Source organism: Laetiporus sulphureus (genome assembly GCF_001632365.1).
Source record: "Laetiporus sulphureus 93-53 unplaced genomic scaffold LAESUscaffold_80, whole genome shotgun sequence".
Lineage (NCBI taxonomy): Eukaryota > Fungi > Basidiomycota > Agaricomycetes > Polyporales > Laetiporaceae > Laetiporus > Laetiporus sulphureus.
Window position 1 is genome coordinate 70254 of NW_024468589.1, and position 23155 is coordinate 93408.

Genomic DNA, 23155 nt, shown 5'->3' on the forward strand with positions numbered 1-23155 from the left:
AACTGAACCGATTTGATTCGGGATTATAGTGTGAATGCCGAGTGGCCACGTTGCTTCCCATCGAGGGCGAGCCCCTGCTTCGCCTTCCACTGCCGTCACCCTAAGCGACCTTGAACACAGTCTAAGCGGTCCACCAGGCTGCCGTGTGGCATAGATATCCCTTAAAAACCTCCCTGGCCCCGAATTCCCCCTCTGCATACGATATCTCTCACCGCCAATCACCCAGCGCGCTCGGCGATACTGCGTTCACATCTGGCCACCGCCGGTCCCAATCCCAACGAGCCTTGAACCGAGACGGATAGTCGATAACGCGTCCCAAGCATGTCCCCACGACAGCGAAAAACCGCGAACGGCGGGCCCAGCCTGAGTCCCAGCCGAAGCGTCGAATCTGACTCCGACAGGGCAGACGAGGTCCGGAGCGTCATCGCGAGTGCGTTGCAGCCCTCGTTAGAAGAGCGCGACGTCGTGAAGGTGAACAATGCGAGCGTGACGGAGATGAAGCATGCGTGCGATGATGCGCTGAAAAGGGTGAGTGGCTCATTCGACGTCAGTGGTCTGCTGGGAATCTCGCGGTGTTGCATGTCGTGTGCGCATGCCATGGCAGCCATGCTGTTGAATGCTTCGCTCGAGACCGCACGAATCTTCTGATGATCTTATCATCGTTGTGAAAGAGCGACTACATGAACCGCGATAACCATTCGACTTGCCTTTTTCGTCATTCGGGAGAGACAAAGTGGCAGATGCTAACAGACGATGGCATCCATAGTTCCTCTCACGACCAGAACTCTTCAAGCAAATATATACCCACACGGACATCCGGCTAGCCCTCGGGTGGGCAAGCGTCTTCGTTGCAGCGGGCACTGCGCTGTACGGCTACCGAGTTGAATTTGAAAAGAGCAAGCCCGGCGTGTGGGCAGGTCTCATCCTGTGAGTGGTTCTGCGACTTGACCCTCCTCGCGCGCTAGCTGACGGCGTCTGATCAGATATATCCTATTGACAACCATCCAAACATTGTATGCATACCTCATCGAGGGGGACATCGTCTTCGTCGGTAAACGGAAAACATTCGCCAAGCGGGTATGTCATTTCTCACATTCATCCGCCAAAGCATCACTAAATCGTACCAACAGATTGTCACCGAGCGGATAACGCTCAGTTCCACGAGCACGCCCTCGACGTCCAAGTCTCCACCAGCACATGCGCTCTCTGTATCGTACGTCCGCTCCACGTCCGGAGGCAAGTCGCTTCTCGGCCGGGGGCGCGAAAAGGCCGAGCGGGGATACAACACGTTCTTTGACGAGAATGGCGTGATGGACCAGGAAGGGTTCGAGCGGTGGGTCGCGGAGCTTGTCGGGCGCGTGATGGAGGAGAAGGGCGAGTGACTGCAGGTCCAGTGATGCGCGGGTGGCCCACCTTGGATTGTGGCTATATGCTGTCGGTTTTGTATGGTACGTGTATGGGTCTATAGTGTAGCTAATCTACGGAAGGATTCTCGTTTTTTTCTGCAGAGTTGCTTTGGCCAAATGGAGAATGTTGGTGAAGGCTTCGCTTGTTTCAGTGGTCGCCTTGTATGCTCTCCGTCATAACGTAACTGATGGTCCGCAACGTTATGCTACTCTACCTGGCTCTCGTACTCGTACGTATTGATCGTGAATTCGTGCATTGGCATGATTTCGTGGTAATTCAAAGTACATGATCGGGATTTCGGCGCAGCGCTTGGCGTCGTGCGCTAACCACGAGTTTGCGCGACCTTCCTGCGAGGTATCACTTCGCATTCCATCATGTTGTTGAACCCAAAGCCCTGAAAGTTGGCTAGGTATAGGTAGTAAGGATGGTGGCCACATCGTGTTGGGGTGCATGATTAGCGCCCATAGATCGCCGAAAAGGTAGTGCGCGAATTTGTCGTACTCTTCCACTCAACCTTGTCCGATCCCAACCAAGGACTTCTGTATACCGACTCATGGATCCTGAAAGATGTCCCCGAACCGATCCTTTACCTCAACGGCGAAATCGGAATTGGTCCCGACTTCAGGAGCTACTATGCCATCCCAGTCAATAAACCCATGAGCGCGTATCACCGCACGTCTTGAGATCATCCGTGATCTTTCAAGCCACTTGACTCACACCAGCCTGTACTACTGATGTCCCAAGCTGCGGCCAAGAGTTTGTGGCAGGCGCAAGGCCTCCCTTCTGAATCGCTCTCGCACCTGCTTCTCACTCCGAAACCTGATCCTGCAGTGAACTCATCGTTTAAATTAGGAACTGCAGCACAGGTATGTCAGCAATGCGGTCGAGACGAACCCAAATGCTGATGGAAGGTATCAACTGTTGCGGCTTCACAGACAGCAATCGGGTTGTCAGGCTTGGGAGCGACCCACTTCCATCAGTTACGCACAGGCGTCGAGCAGACTGTTCAAGTCGACGCTCGACATGCAGTGCTAGAGTTCAGTTCGTGCTGAGGAAGTTTCTTCTTGCCAACTATCTGTCTTATAGCGTTTCATTTGCCAGAGAGCGAGGCATGGTATACGATCAACGGAGAGCTGCCATCTGGCGCCCTGTTCGATGAACTGGCGGGACTGTACAAGACGAAGGACGACAGCTACGTGCGACTGCACACCAACTTCCCTCAGTGAGTCCAGTCGAAGTTCATTGGCACCCGGAGTCCTGGCGGATTAATTACACAAATTTAGCCACCGTCGAGGCATCCTCGACATTCTCCAATGTGAACCAACCAACCAAGCCGTAGCGGAAGCGCTGCTGAAATGGAATGCCGTCGAGTTCGAGACCGAGGCATCCTCCCGGAAGATGGTCGCCACCGCATTGAGGTCATTCGACGAGTGGGATCGGCACCCGCAGGGCAAGGCCCTAGCCAACACGCCTCCCGTGCAGCTCATAAAGATTGCAGATGCGCCGAAGCGAGAAGCGCATGGGAGTTATACCAGGCCACTCGAAGGTATCCGCGTCTTGGACTTGACGAGAGTCCTAGCAGGACCTGTCTGTGGCCGGACGTTGGCAGGTATGCGGCTGACGGATCCAACGCACCTCGCGCGATACTGACTCACAGCCCTAGCGCACGGAGCTGACGTACTCCTCATCACCTCGCCTAGACTGCCCGCTCTTCCTTTTCTCGATGCCGACACTTCGCGTGGGAAGCGCACGACACAGCTCGACCTCACTGCTTCACAGGATCGCGCAACGCTTGCGTCGCTCGTCGCGGACGCCGACGTCTTTCTGCAGGCGTACCGACCACGTGGGCTCCAAGAGAAGGGCTTTGGGCCAGAGGACGTCGCCCAGGCGCGTCCGGGAATCGTGTATGCGAGTTTGACGGCGTATGGGTGGGAAGGTCCGTGGAAAGACCGACGTGGCGTAAGCATACAGCCTCTCGATAAGCTTCCGCGTATTGATCAATGATTCGGCGTCTTGACGGCAGTTCGACTCGCTGGTACAGACCGCTACAGGATTCAATGTGGCTGAAGGCGATGCCTTTGCCACCTATACGGGTGGCACTGAACTTCCAACTCCCAAAGTACTGCCAATGCAGGCTCTTGACCATGCTGCAGGATATCTGCTGGCCTTCGGGATCAACGCGGCGCTATGCAAAACGTTGACGGTGCGTACCTACTTCGATCACTGTCATGAGTTGTCTCCTTCATGCCACCTGCAGGAAGGTGGCTCATGGGAAGTCCGGGTGTCCCTTGCAGCCATGGGCCATTGGATTCGTTCGCTGGGCCGCCTAGATCCTGAGACGGCATTTGGAAGGGGTCTACCATTTCCTCGTAGTATGGTACCGCAAGATCCAGAGATCGCTGCGTTGGCCACGGAGTTGGTCCAATCCGATGGAGACACAGGGAAACTGGAGGATCTTAAAACAATGCAAGCCATTAGCCACGCCGCAATCTTGTCGAAGACGCCAGTCCAGGAGGGTCGCGCTCCATTGCGCCTGAATGCTCATGTTCCTCAATGGTTGCCGCGGGCTGCGTAGTCCAAGATGATGAGCATGCTTCCTTTAATTTAGGTTAGATCTATAAATCACGGGAAGACGATATCCTCCACGCACCTGACTGTAAGAGCGAACTTCTTCCGCACAGGCCACGGTGAAGTTAGGATTATTTTTCACTCCATTCATTGCGCATACTGATGTTGGGTTTCATGTTTGTCCATTACGAGGGAAAGAAAGTAATAAAAAGTAGAAAGTACATGAATACAATACAACAGCAAGCGAACCCAAGATGAGATGAAGAAATCTACTTCGCCCCTGCACTCGAGAACTGGATTGCATTGTTGTCAGATTTAGAGCAGGTAATCACTTAAGCAAAGACTCGCCTTCGTCACCGACTTCGTTCCCTCTGAGATCGCGTGCTTCGCGAGCTCTCCTGGCAGGATTAGGCGCACAGCTGTTTGAATTTCGCGTGAGGAGATCGTCGACTTCTTGGAGTATGATGCGAGCTCTGCTCAAAATTAGAACCATGTGGGTGAGCGGAATCATCTGTACTCACTGGATGCCTCAGTAGCGATACGCTCGAAGATGTCGTTCACAAAGGAGTTAAGAATGGCCATGGCCTTGTTGGAGATACCCGTATCAGGGTGCACCTGCTTAAGAACTGTTTAAAGTCAGATTGGACCCAGAAGTGCTAAAATCTAACCACGCACCTTTGTAGATGTAGGAAGAATACGTCTCCTTGCGCGACTTTCTCCTCTTCTTCTTTGCCTCCTCACCGGAAGGTGCGGCAGCCTTCGCAGTCTTCTTCGCCGACTTCCCGCCCTCAGCGGACTTTGCGGGTGCCTTAGAGGCAGTCGAGGCAGGAGCCTTTCCAGCAGTCGAGGCGGGCTTCGGGGCCATTGCGGTTGAGAATGTGGTTGTCAGAGAAACTGCGAAGAAGAGGGCGCGACGGCGAGTCGGTGGACCAGGATAGAGTTATGAACGACCGCAAAAGCATGGTGAGACTATTTATAAGGACGCGTTACACTTGTTTGGCACGACGCGTTGTATTGAACTTTATTTTGTTGAATCTTGTTCAACACGCCACCACGTGATCTGAATCTATCGGTTTAGCGCGTCGGTGGCGCTGCCCTTGCGCTGTATAAATACTGTTGCGGCCGCGAACCTCTCCTTCTCATCTTTGCACTCGCCCGTGACCATCTACCTTCTCCACTCTTACCTTAACTACCCCCGATTTTACGATGTCTGGCAAGACGAGCGGAAAGTCCAAGTCTGGCAAGGCCTCTGGCGAGGCGAACAAGTCGCAGTCGCGGTCTGCGAAGGCTGGCCTTCAGTTCCCCGTCGGTCGTGTCCACCGTCTATTGAAGAAGGGCAACTATGCGCAGCGTGTCGGTGCTGGTGCACCAGGTGAGTTTCAGCCTCTTTGAGTGCTGCGCGAACACTAACTTGCGCTGTAGTATACCTTGCTGCCGTCCTTGAATACCTCGCAGCAGAGATCCTCGAACTTGCTGGCAATGCAGCGCGTGATAACAAGAAGCAGCGTATCATTCCTCGGCATCTCCAGCTTGCCATCCGCAATGACGAAGAGTGAGTTGTGTGCTTTCGAGATCTCTGAATATTATCGAACGATTTCATTAGACTCCACAAACTCCTCGGCGACGTGATCATCTCTCAGGGTGGTGTCGTGCCATTCATCAACCCCGAAGTGTGTTCTGCTACGATTACTTCTCTGGTCAAAATACTCACGGATTTGTATACAGCTGCTACCGTCAAAGACACAAAAGGGCAAGAAGGACAGTCAGGAGGTATAAGCGGGTCTCTCGACGTTCTTCCCGTTGTTGTTGTACTATTGTATATTGTATAGGCACCATATTTTATTTCTCCTATATCATGATCTAGAATTCATTTTGTTCGCATGATGCAAGAACAATCGAAGAACATGACCTAATTTCTCAGCGTTGCAAAGTGGTTGGTAAAGGTATCTTCTTGTCCGACGAGAATTAATGAACGACATTAGGAGTCTGACAGTAATGACGTGACGCAAATCGGGCATGCAGAGGTATATGAAGATGGTCATCGACAGCCAACGAAGAAAACTCGAAGCAGACAGTAGCCAAAGTCTCACGAATTGGCTCTCTCCTTCCCCTTCCCCGTTGGTGGTGGACGTAGTGGAAGGTCAGGCGTGCTGGCTACCGCTGCATTCGTGAATGAAGGTAGTCGCGTTGTCTCTCTGAGAGTCGGTGGTGAGAACGTCCCCGATTGGCGCGAACTACGCGTAGGCGTGCTAGGCAACGAGCCGTTGAAGAGCGCACGCGTAGGGCTCCTCGAAGCGGAGGACGGCGAGCTGGAATCGGACTCCCCTGCGGCGGCCTCAGTGAGGAGGAATTCAACCCAGAGGCGAGAGAACGACTGGGGAATCGATGTAAGCCTGTGTGATGATGTAGTCTGAAATAGACGACTTACTTCGGTTTCATCCGTCTTATCCAACTCCAGTGCCTTACCTTTCGAAGGTGATGATGTGGATGAACGGCCTAATAGACCGGAAAATGGGGAAGGAGCCTGCATTGAGCTACTCTTGTGCTGCAATCCTGCGCGCTCCCGCTCATCGTCGTTCCAGGAGAGGATAGTGGCGAGCAGCGAGAGCATCTCAAAGCGTTTCGTATCGCCGCGTGGTGTTGTAAGGAATGAAAGTAATACATTGGTGACCAGCCGTCGGTCAACGTTCGTGTCAGTCGAAGACTGCCGTAATCGGCGGAGCGCCTCCATGAGATGCTCGTTCATAATCACCGCTGCGAAATGAGTGAGCACAGAATGGCGCGTATGCAGACTGTTTCTTACCTTCGTGGCGCAACTTTCCGATAAGCAACTTTTTCTCTTTCACTTCCTTTTCGAGGTCCTGAAGCCGCGACGTATCCGTCGAAGATTCTTCCAGTTGGAGCTAATACAATATCAGCGTATGTTCGTTTGCCATAGCATCCTGGTACAAACCTCGGCATTCAGCGCGCGATGTTTGAATTCGGCAAGCGACTGTGTGGCAGCCTGCAGCTGAGACTCATAGTCCTTCGTCGCCTGTTCCAGATCATGGTCCTTCGCTGACGAAAATTGAGCATATGATAGCGAATGCGCCAAGTCAGCTTACCAGCCTGAAAGTCCTCCAGCACCGACTGCAGGTTTGTGCATTTCTCGCGCTCGACGCCGAGCTCGGTCTCAGCCATCTCCTTCGCCGTTCGTTCGACCTCAATTTCTCTCCGCAAGTTCGCAAGCGTCGACCGTGCCTCATCCGCCGCGATATGTTCCTGCAGCGCCTTCTGCTCCCACTCGTCTCGCTCCATCCTGCATTGTTCGAGCTCGGCCTGCGTCTCGCGCAATTCCTGCTCCCGCATGTGCGACTCGTGAGCGCTCTCCTGTAACGCACGACTTCTCATCGCCTCGAGTTCGCGCGATGCCCGATTCGCCTCCTCATTCGATGCGATGAGCTCCGCCTTGAGCGTCTCGACTGTCTGCGTGAGGTCGTCGTTCCGCGCGGTGAGCTGCTGCACGAGCTGGTCCTGACGGTCGAGTTCTTCCTACGCATGCGCGAGTCGTAACTGCACCATGGAGGACGCACAGGGAGCAACGGGACGTACGGCATCCTGCTTCAGCTTGTTCGCGACCGTCGTGCGCATCGCGGTCAGCTTCGACAGCAGATTGCGGTACTGCAACGCAAGCGCATCCTTCTCCTCCTTCGTACGTTGTAGCTCGCGTTGCAGACGCTCTACAGGGTCAGGGTCCTGGGCATCGTCCTGTTCGTGTTCGTCCGGTTCGTGTCCGTCCGCAGCGCCATTGGTCCCATTTGATGTTGGCGGACGTTCGCCGTCGAGCGACGGGCGTGGACTGGGTCCCAGCAGCTCGCTCACTTCCGACATTGCTAGTAGCGATGGAGTCGTTAATTGGAGTGGAAAGCAATCCGGAGGAGATGCAGAGCATAGGTGTACAGGTCCCTAACCGCTAAGTCCCAAACGGGTTACAACAGCAGCTTACGTAACGATCTGTTTGACTATTGGCATAGGAATCCGAACCATAGTCTTTCTCTCGCGCCTCCAGCTCCGAGTCGAGTCTGCGAATCTGCGAACTCCCGCTTAGAGTTTTCCAGATTTTGATGCCCAACAGCGCATTCCGCTACTATCACACCATTGACCGTCGAAATCTCTCATTTGTGTCTTTGCCCTATAAGTGGACGCCAAGTGATTGCTAGTCACAGAGATCGCTCAGGCCGAACATGAGGCACCAGGAGATGCCGGTGATTCGCAGTAGCCTGCACGCGCGAACGATTGACCCATTGATGGTGGGCGCGATTAATGCTCGCTGACTTTCAGAAGTCCCGACCCAGGTCGGAAATCCTCTTTATATCGGGAGACGATTGCTGGAACTTTCTTGCCGCTCCCTTGCATCAAGGTGAGATGGTAACTGGGTGCTTGTTGTCTTTCTATCTGCTGGCTCGCATACACGGCATTCGTTGCTCGCGACACGAACTATACGCGACATGACACGGAGTACGTCTCCGAAAACCCAGCGCGACGTTTGAACTGTCGGCTTACTGCAATATTCAGCGATAACATTAGCGGGAGAGACAACGTCTCTTCCACATGTGAGCCTTGCAGATGTTGCTGCCTCAGAGCACGGTGATTCGAACAGAAATCATTCTAAGCGCAAGCAAACTCTGATGAGCTTGCTTGACGCGCTGCATGAGTTGTCCAAGGAGCAGGAACTCGAGGGAAGGCGTATGTGGCGCAACTATGTAGAATTTGCAATCCCGTTCTCACCGCAGGACTACAGCTCTAATCTACTCTAATGAGCGGTCGCAGTTTGAGGACGACCGTGATGTTCGTGAGTATAGTGCATTTCAGAAGGATCAATGGCCATTCTGGTGTAACGTTCCGGTAACACACAGCTACTGTTGATGAACACCTTCAGCAAGTTGGTGCAGATGCGTTTAATAAATTTCAGAGGTAAGCAAGCAAATGACATTGGGTTATTAGTGGTAATGAGTTCTTTCAGGCGAATGACCAACCTGGATCAGGAGGTGTGTTCATGCTTCATATAACCGATGGAAGCTAAATATTCTGCTAGTTGCGCAACTTTGCCAATGCTGCACGTCAATTAGGAAGTTCTGTCGGTATCCTCTGTTCTTCCGTGCAACTGCGAGAGCGCTTAGCTCAGCTTTTATGGCTGTTCCGCGAGAATGCCGCGGATTTATTTCCGCGGAAAGTGCAGCGGCAGCCGCGGGAGATGTTCACCGAAACACGTATTCATCCTACCCCGAAGAGGAAGCGCCAGAGAGCGCCTTCGCACGTTGCGAACCCAACTGTGGTAGAATCCCTTGATCCGGAGGATTTTCCAGAGCAGTTGGAAAGCTTGGCCCACGATGTGATTACTTTTCTTGATTGTTTGAACGAGTTTCCGGAGTTCAATGACGAGGCTGTCAATGCCTCCATTCTATCATTCGAGGGTGATCTGAAGGTACGTGGCCGCATTTTCATACTACTTGCGATTAATAACATCCATTCTGTAGTACTGGGCCTCATGCCTCAAAGCATACGATGGTGGCTACATCATTCATATCACTGTTCCAACACTGACGAAAACCTGCCAGGACAATTCCGATATCCTGCAGTACAGCGATACCTTCACGATCTCACCACAGAAATGGGTGGACACTTAGATAGCATCACGGCTGCGTTGTCCGTTTTCATTGAGATTGGTCAGTTCTGGAGCATCATAGTTTTCAAGCTTGTCATGCCTATCGATATGAAACAGGTGTTCCGACGATCCGTTTCGCACAGAAACATGCCAGCCAGAATTTGCTGAATCTCAGTACCGTAGCGACATTCTTCAGCGCCGTCACTGCGACGACTATGCAATTCTCCTACCAAATGACAGAAACCCCGTTGGAGAAAGCTGTAAACGCATTCTGGTTCATCTCTCTCGTATTCAGTATCCAAGCTGCTGTGAACAGTCTACTTGGGCTCACGTGGAAGCAAGCTATGTAGTATGTTGACCTCCTATTCCCTAGAGGGATCTCTCTCACAACAATGTGCTCTGTGTTTCACAGCCGTTCTCCTGGGCACCGCGTGCCGTGGTGGGTCCTTATCTGGATCAAGCGCTCGCCATTGGTATTTCTCGTGGCCTCTGTTGCTTGCTTCTCCATGGGTCTAGTCCTGTTTGCGTATTCATCAAAACAGGTACACTTCTTTTGGACCAACGACGAGAGTATACTGAGTTATGACTAGGATCCGGTTACTCGAACGCTCACTTCGGTTTTCTCTGCATTCAGTTGTTTTGGCCTTGCAGCTGTGTCGACTTGGTTTATCTCCGAACGATGGATCTTTCTGCGGCACAGCGGTCAGAAGTGGCTTGCAGACGTGCTTTCGGAGACAAAGATCCAAGTGTGCTCTGCTCCTGGAATCAAGTGGATAATATATGAGCCTCGTGCCCTGGTCTGGCGAGTACGGCAATGGTGTCAGCGACGCTCCCGGATCGTACGCGAAAAGCTGTCTCGACTTACCTCAAGGACCGCTCGAAGACTTAAACGGTTTAGTACGATCGCGTCGAGTGCCACAGAGAAGGTCGATGGGAGCGACCTCGAAGACCAAACGTTGCCATCGTGCAATAGCCCTGATCCGGTCTCTCCAAGTCGACCCCGAATGTCGGAAGCAGGCACTGGCCCCCTCTTGCCGGTTGCCTCGGTGCGTAGTCCGACGATTGCTACTTCAACGGTCACTTTCGACTCCCGTACGACGCTGGGAGAGCCCGCCGCAGGAACCGACTCTGGTCCGTCCGGGTCTGCGAAGGCTCGCTTCAAGAATGCGGTCCATTCGGTGATCATGCTGCGGCAGGGAACGTCGTCCACTTCGCGCGGCCTTGGCTTGCCTCCACGTGTTCCCCGACGTCAAAGAACTAATTCCACTGAAGGCAATGGAAGTAAAGGCGGGACATCTTCGGAAGGACCTGTACACCTGCTCAAAGCATCGAGAGTTGCTGCTCTTGTCCCCAGATTGAGGGCATTGGAGACCACGCAGGATTTGGCTGCCCATCAGGCGCTCGTGAGGCATTTGCAGTTCTCGCCGAACGGGAAGTTCCTGGCGACGTCCAGGTAGGGGAATATCTATTTCGGTATGAGACCTCTAAGTGATGCTCTTACGCAGCTGGGACAGAACATCTGTCATCTTCCGCGTTGGGGTATGCTTTGGCCGGCTTAGTCTTGACTGTCGTACTGACGTTCTGCAGGAATCGTTCAGTTCACACCGCGTTCTTGCTCAACCTTCAGGTTTCGTTGGTCAAGTGGCATGGTATGATCTCCCATACTCTCAATGGGATTGACATCAAATAATCGTCAGGTCCCCGAATGGTAGCACATTATTGACGAAGTTGAATCGTGGGGTCAAAGTGTGGACAGAGGTCCGTCCTCAGATGACTCACGATTATATATTCCAGTTGACATCGTGTGCTCAGGACGGTGTCTGTAAGAAGACGATTGATCGGCGGCGTACCGTACAGTCTGTCGCATGGCTTCCAGCTGGCGAAGGTAATAATCAAAATCTCCTTTGATTGAACTCGTCCTCAATCGTTTGTATCAGCTTTCCTCTCCGTCGAGAGCAGTGAGGTTGTCAAGATGGTACGTTGCGCCATATACTCATCATCGCTCTACTCTGATGCATCTTAAATCACAGGATCTTAATGGCCAAGTCCGTGATGTTCTCTATTCATCTTCAGCACCGCTCACATCGTATCGTTTCAGATTATTGACAAGTATCACTTCGATCGCATGATGCTGCACGACGTCGCGGTGACCCAGGATTGTCAATGGTTACTGTGTGTTGGGACGCTCATGGCATCCAGTGATGGTTTGCACCCGAGCAAGTCTCGAGCTGAGAAGCAGATTATAGGTGAGTAATACCCACTACGCAGCAGTATGCGCTATCACTCACCGGAGCATTGTAGTGTACAATTTGCGCAAGAAGGATATAGAGAAGTAAGCATTTAAGCCATGATGTACGGTGATTCATTGAAGACAATGACGTACAGCCGTGTCCCTGTTCTGCACGATGTGCGTGATATCACTTTGGCTCGAGACGACCTGGTTGCATTGGTGAGCTACGAGAACAAGGTAGGGTTTCCGCTTCTGGCGCCTTGGATAGATTCTTATACTCTGCACTTCAGGCACCTCCGCAGCTGTGGAAGATAGACATATTCAAGGACAGTGCAAGGTTATCGTTGCGGCATACATACATGCCGAAGGTACCTGTGGATTTTGCCGGACCAAGCTACTTTGGAGGCAAGAAAGACCAACTGGTTCTATGTGCAGGGAAGGGTGAGCTACCACTTGCTATCAATCTCGCGCTTTGTGCTAACATCGCATCGCAGCTGGTGACATCCATATATGGGATCGCGAGTCAGCAGCACTGCTGCACCATGTCCGTGCACAAGCCCTGGGCGGAGACCTCACATGTATTGCTTGGAACCGTGCTATGGAACAGCCGTTCATGTTTGCCACCGGCAGTCACGATGGCGGTGTGCGAATCTGGACGACACCTAAGGACTCCCTAGCACCTGCCATGATGGACCTCAACATCCCTCCTAGCCGGACGACCACCAACCCCGTCAATACGCCTGAGAACACACCCCGCAGCCGCCCGCTATCATTGTACGGTATCCAACAGCAGACTGAGAGTCCGGAGGAAGAAACGACGTTTGAGTTGCAAGGTCCCATGGACGACTCGGCGGGTGCGGAGAGCGGTAACATTTGATTAGTAGTTTTTCTGAGCCCGATGTTGGTCATCCTTCACCATATGCGTGTGTATATTATCGATAATTACCACTGCAATGCTCTCGGACTGCTACTTGAGTAACGTAACTTGCGCATGATATAAGGAGGTAGGCAATCAATCTAATCGCGGGCCACCATCACGATCTCCGCATTATAAGCTCTCTTTCCTCTCATCGTCTGACTCGTCGAGCTTGTCTGCAACTATTCGCTTCTGTCATTTTTGCCCTGAGTACAATTACTGGCGTTGGCACCTGGTCATCTATCCAGCCAGGTCGGTCGTAGCAATTTCTCGAAGCGCCGCTTGCAAAGATGTGCGTCTTAACCACATATTTACCACTGATGAGTTTAAAAGAACAACCTCACACGACAGAAAACCAAGATGTCTTCGTTCTCTACGAGCCCTGAAGTGATTCGGATAGCCATCGTGGGCGTGGGCCTGGTCGGTGGCGAGTTCATCAACCAGCTCCTCCAATTCCCCGCACCCAGCCCCTTCCGGATTGTCGCCCTCGCTTCGAGCAAAGGCACTCTCTTCCACCCCGATGGCCTCAGCATCACGCTCACCTCATGGAAAGACCAGCTTGCGCGGTCAGGCCTCAAGCCCGACCTGGCTTTCTTGAGCCGGGAGCTGTTCGAGCTGGTCCGACCGGGGCAGGACGTGGTGTTCGTGGACAACACGTCCTCGAACGAGGTGGCGGCGATGTACCCGCAGCTACTGAGAGAGGGCATCCACGTCATCACACCGAATAAGAAGGCGTTTTCTGCGGAGATGGATTTGTACGAGAGGATCATGTCCGCGAGCCTGGAGAGCGGGGCACGGTTCCTAAACGAGGCGACGGTTGGTGCTGGCCTGCCCATCATCTCAACGTTAAAAGATCTGGTTGCTACGGGAGATAAGGTGCGTAGTATGATGTGAAGCTCTGGTTGCGTGATGCAGTGTTGATTTTCTGTTCAGGTCACAAAGATCGAGGGTGTGCTCTCAGGAACAATGAGCTACATCTTTAATGAATTCTCGACCGGCAAGGACGGTGGACCAAGCTTCTCCTCTGTCGTAAAGATTGCACGAGAAAACGGATATACAGTATGTATCTCCCACACCATGTATCTTGAAAGATGCCCGATCACTCTACTACAGGAACCACATCCCGCTGACGATTTGAACGGTGCCGATGTCGCGCGCAAGCTGACCATCCTATCCCGCTACCTTCCCACCCTCCGCTCTGCGCTCCCAGAAGGATACAAGTCCGTCAGCACGCGGTCTCTGGTACCGGCTGCGCTCGAGTCGGTGCAGACGGGCGACGAGTTCATCCAGCGCCTTCCCGAGTTCGACGTACAATACGATGCGATGCGCGCGGAGGCATCCCGTGAGAACAAGGTACTTCGCTTCGCCGGTGTGATTGATGTTGCATCGGGGACGATTAAGGCAGACCTAGAGAAGTAAGTGAAGCCCTTCATTGCTGCTGTCATGTCTGAGATGCCCATCTCTTTGCCATAGGTACCCGGTGACACATCCATTCGCTACGGCGCTGGGAGGGTCAGATAACATCATTATGTTCCATACGGAGCGGTATGGCGCGAGGCCCCTGGTCATTCAGGGCGCTGGAGCGGGTGCGGCTGTGACTGCCATGGGCGTCATGAGCGACTTACTGAAGCTCGTATAATGAATGATTTTACGACATCATTGATGACTTGGTGCTGCGATCATATCTTTTCCTCGGCTTCTTGTCTAAATCCGCACAGCGAGAAGCTGCATTCTGCGACTGGCTATCGTGCTTGCTCGGTGTTGATGGTAGTCTGCATCCGAGACTGTTCATCATGATTGTGTTGCACTCTGCCTGACAACATAGAAGAACGTTGACCGTTGCGTCGAACAGGAAATGCAATGCACAATGTATCTATACGCGCCGCAGTGATCTTCTGTAGAGCTTTGCACGCAAAGGTTACTTGGTCTGTAGGGATCATTATGTAACGTGAAGCCGCGTTAAGAGGCGATAACAATGTTGAAGCTGTTGCTGGTGCCTGATAGACTCGATCAAGAAGCAAGTAAAATGAACTGTACAAATCGGATCGAACCCTCTATTTCACCTCACCAACTCATCACCGTCACACTCGTTCAAATCCGGCTGTGCTCGAAGCACTGCTGGCAACGTTCACTATCTGATCTTCTCTGTCCACGTCTCATAAAATCTTCTATACGGCTTTACGTTGTCTCAGAACCCGGCGACATCCTCACTCGTGAATGGCGACACTCACCAGCTCGCGGACGGTCCCGGCATCTGTTCAAGCCACTGAAACGAGGCAACGAGAGCTATGGCACGCTTTGCAGTCGAGTATCCCATCTCCCTTCCCAACCCAGGCTCAGAGAGAGCAGGAAGAGCTCCTGCAAGACCTCGAGGAGGAGGAATTGCACATTGATGGTACAGATCCGTTTGACGACCAGTTCCATCTCGGTGCTGCAGAGGACGAAAGTGTGGCGTTAGTGAACAATGCAAGGAGCGGCGAGTCTCAAGTTGCAGACGAGCAGTTGCTTTCGGCTGCAGCGCAGTCCGTGTTGGGCGGGTTGGGAAGTAGGGCTGCACCGTCGGTGAGTGTTTCTTGCCAGTCCTTGAAACTCAAAGCTAGCCTTGTGCGGACCAGCGAGGGCTTGAACCCAAATACCCACATTGTGGGACTTTGGACGCTCTCGAGGCTAGCTTTACTTCTGTATAAGTTTTTCATGCTGATACTCTGCAGGAGGACCTCATGCCTTCAATTGCGAATGTACAAATGTCATGTATCACGACCCTCAACGATCTCTTGTCCACTCCTACTCGTTGGCGAAGAATTGTACCAGACCGCCGTCATTCCATGCCTCCACGTTCCTCATTACATCCGACCGCCACTGATGCGCCCTCATCCGCTCTGCAAACGCTCGTATTGAACCTTCGAACATGCGATCCCGATGCGCAACAAGGGTCTCCGTCTCTGGAGACGATGGATGACAAGACAATGATCCATGAGCTTCAGATGCACGTAGACCGTCTGGCCACTCATGCATTATCTGTGCATGATGCCGCCCTGGTGCGCACTCTGGCATCGCTCATTGAACATTTTCATTGTCTCGCAATCCTGCAGCCATCTCTGCGCCTGCCCTCCGCGCCTCGTGTGGCCTCGTGGGGGTCTGCAACCTTGCCTGTCACTCCTGCAGATCCTTATGCGAACCTTCGCCGTCAGCTTAGTGACTTTCGGCTAGCACGTGGAGATAGGTCGCCTAGCCCCGGAAATGTGGCCTCACCTGTGCTACAAGTTGAACAGGCGCTGCTGTGGGCGAAAGTGGATGAAGAGCTAGAAGACGTTCTGTCTCTCTGCCGTGCACGTACATCGGATGTAGATGTTCTCCCGCCAGAGTATGACAACTCGTGGTATGATGCAGAAGGCGAAGTCGAGGGGTTGCCGCAATACGAGCCCGGATCCTCCGCGCTAGCTGATGATCTCAAAGGCGGGTATCCCTCTTGTTCGAAGACCGGAGAGTCATCCAGCTCAAGTAGCCCCGTGGAGAGGAGTCCGATTCTTGGCGCCCACAATCGCGGGCTAAGCGAGAAAATGCGCATGGATCTCGAGGCGGTCACGCTCGCCATCGATCGCCTGTACCTCGTTGCGCCGCAGCTGCACGACCAGCGTGTGGAGCTGAAGAAATCCAAGGTTGAGCAAATGGAGAGGGCACGGCTCTCCGGGGCGTCGCGGAAGGGGAAGGAGCGTGAGATAGACGAGGCGAGGGAATTAGACAAGATGCTGGAGCTGATTGGAAGGGCATCGGAGAGGAAAATGCAGGACCAGGTGGTTGTGATTGAAGGCGGAATGCAGGCCAAGCTGGAGAGGGCGAGACAGCGTGAGCGCGAGAAGGTCAGTGTTCGAAATTCTGCATAATAACGGGGATTGACGTCAGGCATACATTGATTAGAGAGACGAGTTCGTCTCGCAGCTTGTGCAGCATTCGGAGTCGGGACGTTTGCATTCTCAAGATGCGGTCCTTACACCGTCGGGCTCGGCTCGCTTCAAGGGCAAAGATCCAGAAGCCATGCTCACCCTGCCAGAGTTCATCCGTGAGACCATCCCTGACTCTGTTCAGCTAAAGATGCAAATGGCCGACCCATGCGCGCTGCTAAGCCTGCCCGAATTTGTGAAGGAACCTGTGCCACAGGATTTTGGCAATCTGTCTGCACTCCCGCCGCCTCGGAGGTGGAGATCAGGCAAGGACACGCGGAGCAGGAGTATGTCTGCGCCGCCACTGGCGTGGTTAATGCCGTCGTCTTCCCGGTCATCTTCGCCTGGTGCGACGTCCTCGGGAGAGTCGAAGAAGACGCGGTCGTCTAAGGCGCGGCGGGTGGGTTCGGCGATTGCATCGAATTCGTCACTTCAAGGTAACTGCTTAGTTTGTACGCTGCGTAGAAATGGGCTGAACTTTCTATTGTAGCTGGTCTGGAAGTGACCTACGTGGCGGAGTACCACGAGAACCTGCAGCATGTGTTAGTGTTCCTGACCGTTTCGAGGATGATCGCGGGAGTGAATCTCGAGGCGGAGGTGGTCCCTCCAACTGTCATGCTCAGCAAGGGCAATGGCCCCAACGAGCGTCTCGTGCTGAAATGCGGCCTTAATACATCGCCCTTCCTCCTATTACCAGCTCGGGCCTCGCCCGGCAAGAAGGAGGTGAAGGTCGATGGACAGGCCTTCCAGATAAAGCTCGCCGCCACTCCCTCAGAGCAGAATTTGTCCTCTCCTGCAGCACTTTTGGACGCCTCTCGTCTAGCAGAGTTTCGTCCGACGACGTTTATCTGCGCATCGTGTTCGCTGCCCCTTGTACACTGCTCGCGGCTTCGTGAGTATCGCGACCTTCCCTCGGAGCACTGGGCCGAACTTGTGGATGCATGGATGTGCCATTCGGATCAAAAGCTGCACGAAGATGTCATGAAGCACTCGAATGAGGGTTTCTGGCCGGGGGAGGGCGAGGCCCTCGTTGGCGGGAGCTACATTCTCTTCGAGCAGTCTGCCATTGCGCAGCATAATCTCTGGCCGTGTAGCGAAGAAGACGATGGGAAGGTGCGTAAACTTCGATTTGCGATACATTATAAGCACGTAGTGCAGGACGAAAAGAAGGCCGACGTTGGCTGTCTACCAACGGCTGTCGAGCCTGTGCATTGGCAGGCATTCTGTGCGCGCGACCGAAGCCCTCGCTGGTTTTGGTCGTCGTGCCGGGACGCTGCGCCGTTGTGCGGGACGGCGGCGGGATTCGCTCCTTTGGCTGATACAAAGCGTCCGAGAGTAACATAAGCCTGGCTGCTTGCTCAACAACTCTTGAGTTTCCGAGGTCCACGTCTCGAGAGCTACATGCGAGGGCACATTCGTTCAGATTATTCCTCCCCCTTTCTTTTCTCACGCGCTGTTGCCATAAAGCGGTGCTGACGCTTGCTTCTCTACAGCGTGCGGATGATTGGCAGCGGGTCCGCTGTATTTGTGGCGCGGTTGTTGGGCGGTCGCAGGAACATCGGTCGCAGGACGGTTCGCGGTCCAACGTCTACAGGATGGCCAAATACGCTATCCGGCCCGTGAACCCCAAGGCAGAGTGCGTCCCTGAAATATGTTTTGTCTTCCATGTATGTAATCAACGAGATCATGCTCTAGTTCCTGCAAGATTCCTCTGTCTGCGTTCATCGCGGAGGATATGAACGAGTTCGTCCACGCGCATGCGACGTACCGCTTCATCATCTTCGATGAGGAGGAGGAACGACCGCGAATCTTGGTGAGTGGCTGCCCATGCTCAAAGTCCCTGCTCTTACACTGCTATGAATCAGATCTGGCTGTTTAAGCCCAGCATGCGGATAGCGTATACAACGCCGGCCGAGTACGTAATCACCAAGAGCGGGTCTATCCATGCCGCGAAAGTACTCTTCAAAGTCTTGGGGCCATCCATGGCATACTCAGATCTGCAGGTGTAAGCATTCCGATGTGCCTGTAGTCGTTGCATGCTCATGCAGCCCGACAGAGTCCTCAACAAATATCCAGGCTTTCCGCAAGCGGAACACCTGTACTACCCGCTGGACATCTGTCGTCGTCTTGCTGGGCTCCTCAAGGAGAGCAACACTGCGTACCCAGAGGGCATGCGTACCATGACTGGCCTGGATGTTGGTTGGCTGCAGCGTGCATGAGCAATCTCACTACAGTATATCTTTCTACTATCCAGCACCTCCAGAGTCCATACTCGGTGGTACAATGTTATGTGCAGTGCACGTTATAGAGGATGTTCTGTTTTCATCTAGAGTTAGTAATCGTTCCTGTATATATGTGTATAAGATACGTGTTGATCGCTGTGTGCATTGCTCGGATGGAGTCATACGGCCTCAAGGCCTCATGCGTCATGGCTGATGCATCGACGAGTAATAGCGATAATCTTCAAAGGAACCAGCCAGTTCAACTACCTTCACAACTTTCAGCTGTCAGGCTCATATACATCCTAGAGATGAGTACAATACACGTTCGTAGAAGCCGAAGATACATAGTAGAAACTGCTACAACATTACGATAAACGCACTGAAGCCTTAACGCACGCTTTACTTGGCTCCCGCACTCGAGAACTGTAGCAGCAAAGTGAGTCATCTCAATGCAAGGATAAGACACATGCGACGTGCCTTGGTGACGGACTTGGTGCCCTCAGAGATAGCGTGCTTGGCAAGTTCACCGGGCAGGATGAGTCGCACAGCCGTTTGAATCTCACGAGAGGAGATAGTCGACTTCTTCGAGTATGATGCGAGCTCTGTCGATAGTATCATCAACATGAACTTATCTGAACACGCTAGGGGCGCTGAAACGCACTAGAGGCCTCGGTGGCGATACGCTCAAAGATATCGTTCACAAACGAGTTGAGAATAGCCATTGCCTTGTTTGAAATACCAGTGTCAGGGTGCACCTGCTTGAGCACTACAGACAGCACAACAATTGGACCTCTCAGTCGAACGCCTTTCACTGGTCATTGCAGAGTACGCACCCTTGTAGATGTAAGACGAATACGTCTCCTTGCGACCTTTTCGCCTCCTCTTCTTCGTCTCCTCACCAGCGGCAGGTGCAGGCTTCGAAGTCTTCTTCGCACCCTTCGCACCCTCTGCGGTTGTCTTCGCAGGAGCCTTGGACGCGGTGGATGCAGGAGCCTTTCCGGCAGTGGACGCAGGTTTGGGAGCCATTATATATCAAATATTGAGGTAGACTTGGACTGTGAGTACGAAAAAGGCACAGGACGTAGTGGTTGAGGGACAGGGTGTCCTATTATCGACATGCGAATTCCAACGCCATATATACTGTGACGTTACAAGCTGTGATGTCGACTGTGACAAAGTGACCGTTCGCGTCCGTAAGACGCGCCCCATGCTGTCTATCCACAGTCCATGTCCATCCATTTCTGGAGTTTCTTTCATGCTCAATGCGCAAACGTTTGCAACGTCTTTCTGGCTCTACGCTCTCTGTAGTCATCTTGGCACGTCGGATATGGTGATCTGTTTGGCCTCAGGTCTCAATGCGATGGTGGTTCCACTCGAACAACAGGCCTTAATATCTTAGCTCCGGCATTGTATACATGACGCGAAATTGTCTTCTTCTGTAGCAAAGTCACAGTCTACCAAAGTGTGCAAGATATGTGTCGTCTCGCACTTGCTCCGCCACGCGAGTCGCTCGAGGGCCGTGGGCGCCAATCGACGGTATATCTTAATAATCAACACCTTGTATCTGCTATCTGCTCTACTCTCTCGACCAAGGCCATACCCACATTTTTCGGTGCGTCTCTAAACTGAACATGATCATCTTTCGCCCGCCCGCTCAGTAGGATCTACCGCTCGTTTTGTAGCATGGCCACATCTAGTCCGCGGGTGCCTGCCGAGATCAGTGACTATATAATAGATCTCTTGCGAGACGATCGAGCGACGCTGTCGCTATGTGCTCTCACATGTCATTCATGGCTCCTCAGAGCCCAAAAACACGCATTTCGCAAGGTGTCCCTCGTTAGCGCTGAACGCTATGAACAGCTCGAGTCGCTCGTCCTGAGCAATCCAAGGATCGCATCGCTGATATTATCCCTTTCGATTGGGCCAATCCAGGATCCTGTTGGCGGCCGCCTAGATCGCGAATGGCCGTTGGTCCTCCTGAAGCTCAATGCGGTCGATGAATTGGACGTGGTCGGATGGGCTGCTGGTTGCGTGTCTGAGAAGGTCATTCGACACTTGCCCGTGCTCTTTTCAGAGGTTAGGTCTATCCGACTATCTCAAATCCACTTTTGGCGACCAAAGGCTTTCGACCTGTTCCGAATGCTATGTGCATGCCCCAAACTCTCCGCACTTTACCTGGACAGGATACAATGGCAGCAGTTGCACGGCGGGCGCGCCGGGCTGTTTTTTATAACGAAGAACGTTCCGCTCGGTTCTGTCCTCGCTGAAATAGTACCCAAGCAGCCGATGTACATCGACACTCTTCAAGTCACAGTATGCCATCGCAGTATCGCGTTGTGGTTGATACGAGGCCCACTACATCTTCATGTCCGAAGGCTTACGGTATCTTGGAGCCAACAGCCTGCAACGCTCATCGTCTTGCATAGCCTGCTGCAGGCAGCTGGGGATTATCTTGACGAACTGACTCTTGAGCTCGACGCAAGATCCTTCAATGCACGTACTGAATCAACGTTGTCCCACCTTGACTTCTCGCAAAACCCTCGTTTATCCTCGCTCCATGTCGTCTTCGATGGCGTCGAGAGCGTGGACCTTCCCCATCTAGTTGTCGTCCATTCTCTGCTGCGCGTAGTGCACCGCGAGTGCCAGGCCCTCCGACGGATCACCATCAGCCTGAGCCGGAATGACTGTGACCCTGCAGTTATCGCCACTCTGCAGCGACCGCCGAGTGTGCGCGCTGCAGCTTGGCAGTATGTCGACGCTGCGTTGGCGACCTTGGCACATGGTCATCCGGGAATAACCATCACTATAAAGGTAGACTGGACACAATCCCCAATTTCGTGGGCGGAGGAAACAGCGGGTCGCATCATTGAAAAATTACCTAGCATTCGGCGTGCCAGTTGTCAACTACAAGTGATATGTGGACGGTCTCAAGACAAGATATCCATATTCAGAGGGTTGTCAGGTGGATGGCAGGAGTTTCACAAGGAGTATCCTTGTCCGTAGGTGGAAAGGATGCTGGCTCAGTAGCGTCTACCCGTTACCAACCTGTAAGTATTCCAGATAGGATTATAGGCATAGACACTTAAAATGTATTCTCATTCATTCCCAGAGGTTCTTCGCAAGTCAGTCAAACGTCGAAGCTACTGATCTTCAGATGTCACGAATTCTTCGAAGGCCACAACGCTAACGTGACTGTATGTGCTTAGGTACCGGATGCAGTTGTGGAGGAACATGGCGGCACAGCAACACTACCGCCACCAACATGCGTCCCACGAACAACAGCAGCCAAGTTCGAGCTCATCGCCGAGCTCGTCTTCCTCCTCGTCGAGTCACAACTCAAGCTCCAGCCCGAGCGGGCTCGCGGGCAGCCTGCGGCCGCACGTTTTCACGAAGCAACTAGCATCGCTCTCCATATTACTCTCTGGCAAGCCGGCTGCGGCCTCCTATCCCTCAACGTTCGCCTCGCCTCTCGCTTCGATTACCAACAAGATGCATGCCGCCGCCGATGCCTCAGCAGGCAATGCTTGCAAGCGCTGCGTTGCAGACGCTGATGCAAACGCTGGGCTCGCCGTTCTGGGATGCGTTCGCGGCGCGCCTTGCCGGCAGCAAGCGTATGCCCAACTGAATACAAATAAGGTCAGGCGCGTCATGGAGGATTACGCGGTGCTGTGCGTTGTGATTGTCGAGCCACAGCCATCGGCATCGGCAGCGAGGATGCAGATGCATCTCGAAGAAGTAATCGTCGCGTTTCTGAAGCCTTCTACCTCTGCATTGGCAAGGGAGATGGCAGTCGAAGCCGAGGGGCCAAGCAGGAGGAGATGTGCGAATGAATCGAAGTGAATGCCGAAATGAGAAAAACGCTTCTTGGATATTATGGACAGGACGTGTGCTGCGCTCGTGGTGGCGCAGTCTCTGTTGCTCTCGCTACTTTCGTTCCTGCCTTTATCGCCTCGTTCCTCTTTCCCCTTCTCTTGCTATTCAACTCCCGTGTCCCCTTTGGTATCGCCCACAGCATCGAACCAATCCCAACCCCTCCCTAGCTATTTCAACCTGATACGGTCATTCATTCTCGCATCCCCGTCCCGTTCCCTGTTACTCGTCATCGTGTCCCTCTCTGCTCTATTGTCAAATTTCGTTCGTTCGCCCTTGTATATGAGCTGTGTAACCTGCTTGAAGTTCTGGCGCCGTAACGTCCTGAATAGTGCTACGACGTCGATACTGTATAAA

At 53.1% G+C, this 23155-nt stretch overlaps 10 protein-coding genes across 10 annotated transcripts; 7 read left to right on the forward strand and 3 right to left on the reverse strand.

Moving 5' to 3' along the window:
* The first annotated feature begins 69 nt into the window (after window positions 1–69).
* Window positions 70–1487, forward strand: LAESUDRAFT_745812 (uncharacterized protein). The gene is made up of 4 exons (XM_040911388.1): window positions 70–528; window positions 767–927; window positions 984–1077; window positions 1131–1487. The coding sequence occupies exons 1-4, from the start codon at window positions 322–324 to the stop codon at window positions 1380–1382; spliced, it is 714 nt and encodes a 237-aa protein (XP_040758239.1). The 5' UTR covers window positions 70–321; the 3' UTR covers window positions 1383–1487.
* Window positions 1488–1939: 452 nt separating this feature from the next.
* On the forward strand, window positions 1940–3982 carry LAESUDRAFT_708819 (CoA-transferase family III; the record flags this gene model as incomplete). Its single annotated transcript, XM_040906696.1, has 7 exons — window positions 1940–2273; window positions 2343–2448; window positions 2509–2629; window positions 2691–3016; window positions 3071–3366; window positions 3431–3610; window positions 3665–3982. The coding sequence occupies exons 1-7, from the start codon at window positions 2142–2144 to the stop codon at window positions 3980–3982; spliced, it is 1479 nt and encodes a 492-aa protein (XP_040758240.1). The 5' UTR covers window positions 1940–2141.
* Window positions 3983–4114: 132 nt separating this feature from the next.
* LAESUDRAFT_745815 (histone-fold-containing protein) lies at window positions 4115–4923 on the reverse strand. Its single transcript, XM_040911389.1, has 4 exons — window positions 4651–4923; window positions 4497–4601; window positions 4324–4448; window positions 4115–4268 (listed from the first exon to the last, which is right to left on the reverse strand). Exons 1-4 carry the CDS (start codon window positions 4838–4840, stop codon window positions 4245–4247), a joined length of 444 nt encoding a protein of 147 aa, XP_040758241.1. The 5' UTR covers window positions 4841–4923; the 3' UTR covers window positions 4115–4244.
* Window positions 4924–5181: 258 nt separating this feature from the next.
* On the forward strand, window positions 5182–5751 carry LAESUDRAFT_764574 (histone-fold-containing protein; the record flags this gene model as incomplete). The annotated part of the gene is made up of 4 exons (XM_040913464.1): window positions 5182–5347; window positions 5398–5527; window positions 5579–5645; window positions 5701–5751. The coding sequence occupies 4 exons, from the start codon at window positions 5182–5184 to the stop codon at window positions 5749–5751; spliced, it is 414 nt and encodes a 137-aa protein (XP_040758242.1).
* Window positions 5719–7845, reverse strand: LAESUDRAFT_802663 (uncharacterized protein; the record flags this gene model as incomplete). The annotated part of the gene is made up of 7 exons (XM_040914005.1): window positions 5719–6263; window positions 6297–6349; window positions 6404–6729; window positions 6779–6878; window positions 6929–7032; window positions 7080–7506; window positions 7567–7845. 7 exons carry the CDS (start codon window positions 7843–7845, stop codon window positions 6062–6064), a joined length of 1491 nt encoding a protein of 496 aa, XP_040758243.1. The 3' UTR covers window positions 5719–6061.
* A 797-nt stretch (window positions 7846–8642) lies between these two features.
* Window positions 8643–12726, forward strand: LAESUDRAFT_764576 (WD40 repeat-like protein; the record flags this gene model as incomplete). The annotated part of the gene is made up of 21 exons (XM_040913465.1): window positions 8643–8700; window positions 8756–8806; window positions 8871–8928; window positions 8978–9002; window positions 9050–9439; window positions 9492–9522; window positions 9573–9680; window positions 9737–9968; window positions 10032–10161; window positions 10210–11072; window positions 11125–11158; window positions 11207–11268; window positions 11317–11377; window positions 11432–11504; window positions 11557–11594; window positions 11650–11664; window positions 11718–11865; window positions 11921–11951; window positions 12005–12086; window positions 12140–12290; window positions 12344–12726. 21 exons carry the CDS (start codon window positions 8643–8645, stop codon window positions 12724–12726), a joined length of 3024 nt encoding a protein of 1007 aa, XP_040758244.1.
* Window positions 12727–12848: 122 nt separating this feature from the next.
* LAESUDRAFT_688062 (aspartate kinase homoserine dehydrogenase) lies at window positions 12849–14761 on the forward strand. The gene is made up of 5 exons (XM_040905979.1): window positions 12849–13057; window positions 13117–13641; window positions 13699–13824; window positions 13879–14180; window positions 14239–14761. The coding sequence occupies exons 2-5, from the start codon at window positions 13126–13128 to the stop codon at window positions 14402–14404; spliced, it is 1110 nt and encodes a 369-aa protein (XP_040758245.1). The 5' UTR covers window positions 12849–13057; window positions 13117–13125; the 3' UTR covers window positions 14405–14761.
* A 61-nt stretch (window positions 14762–14822) lies between these two features.
* Window positions 14823–19092, forward strand: LAESUDRAFT_732242 (uncharacterized protein). The gene is made up of 8 exons (XM_040910203.1): window positions 14823–15327; window positions 15477–16625; window positions 16684–17143; window positions 17197–17819; window positions 18200–18342; window positions 18402–18519; window positions 18572–18711; window positions 18763–19092. Exons 1-8 carry the CDS (start codon window positions 14983–14985, stop codon window positions 18923–18925), a joined length of 3141 nt encoding a protein of 1046 aa, XP_040758246.1. The 5' UTR covers window positions 14823–14982; the 3' UTR covers window positions 18926–19092.
* Window positions 19093–19327: 235 nt separating this feature from the next.
* On the reverse strand, window positions 19328–19954 carry LAESUDRAFT_745820 (histone-fold-containing protein; the record flags this gene model as incomplete). The annotated part of the gene is made up of 4 exons (XM_040911390.1): window positions 19328–19351; window positions 19406–19530; window positions 19590–19694; window positions 19762–19954. The coding sequence occupies 4 exons, from the start codon at window positions 19952–19954 to the stop codon at window positions 19328–19330; spliced, it is 447 nt and encodes a 148-aa protein (XP_040758247.1).
* Window positions 19955–20434: 480 nt separating this feature from the next.
* On the forward strand, window positions 20435–22224 carry LAESUDRAFT_553422 (uncharacterized protein). Its single transcript, XM_040902909.1, has 4 exons — window positions 20435–20540; window positions 20611–21975; window positions 22038–22050; window positions 22135–22224. Exon 2 carries the CDS (start codon window positions 20612–20614, stop codon window positions 21929–21931), a length of 1320 nt encoding a protein of 439 aa, XP_040758248.1. The 5' UTR covers window positions 20435–20540; window position 20611; the 3' UTR covers window positions 21932–21975; window positions 22038–22050; window positions 22135–22224.
* Window positions 22225–23155: the final 931 nt, after the last annotated feature.

Excerpts from the sequence above, each read along its gene's own strand:
- LAESUDRAFT_745812 (XM_040911388.1), top strand. The coding sequence starts at position 322 with ATGTCCCCACGACAGCGAAAAACCGCGAACGGCGGGCCCAGCCTGAGT. Across the intron at positions 529-766 it reads GCGATGATGCGCTGAAAAGG|TTCCTCTCACGACCAGAACT; the intron begins GTGAGTGGCTCA and ends TGGCATCCATAG. Across the intron at positions 928-983 it reads GTGTGGGCAGGTCTCATCCT|ATATATCCTATTGACAACCA; the intron begins GTGAGTGGTTCT and ends GCGTCTGATCAG.
- LAESUDRAFT_745815 (XM_040911389.1), bottom strand. The coding sequence starts at position 4,840 with ATGGCCCCGAAGCCCGCCTCGACTGCTGGAAAGGCTCCTGCCTCGACT. Across the intron at positions 4,449-4,496 it reads TATCGCTACTGAGGCATCCA|AGCTCGCATCATACTCCAAG; the intron begins GTGAGTACAGAT and ends AATTTTGAGCAG. Across the intron at positions 4,269-4,323 it reads GAACGAAGTCGGTGACGAAG|TTCTCGAGTGCAGGGGCGAA; the intron begins GCGAGTCTTTGC and ends AATGCAATCCAG.
- LAESUDRAFT_688062 (XM_040905979.1), top strand. The coding sequence starts at position 13,126 with ATGTCTTCGTTCTCTACGAGCCCTGAAGTGATTCGGATAGCCATCGTG. Across the intron at positions 13,642-13,698 it reads TGGTTGCTACGGGAGATAAG|GTCACAAAGATCGAGGGTGT; the intron begins GTGCGTAGTATG and ends TTTTCTGTTCAG. Across the intron at positions 13,825-13,878 it reads CACGAGAAAACGGATATACA|GAACCACATCCCGCTGACGA; the intron begins GTATGTATCTCC and ends ACTCTACTACAG.
- LAESUDRAFT_732242 (XM_040910203.1), top strand. The coding sequence starts at position 14,983 with ATGGCGACACTCACCAGCTCGCGGACGGTCCCGGCATCTGTTCAAGCC. Across the intron at positions 18,343-18,401 it reads CCCGTGAACCCCAAGGCAGA|TTCCTGCAAGATTCCTCTGT; the intron begins GTGCGTCCCTGA and ends ATCATGCTCTAG. Across the intron at positions 18,712-18,762 it reads GCATACTCAGATCTGCAGGT|AGTCCTCAACAAATATCCAG; the intron begins GTAAGCATTCCG and ends GCAGCCCGACAG.
- LAESUDRAFT_553422 (XM_040902909.1), top strand. The coding sequence starts at position 20,612 with ATGGCCACATCTAGTCCGCGGGTGCCTGCCGAGATCAGTGACTATATA.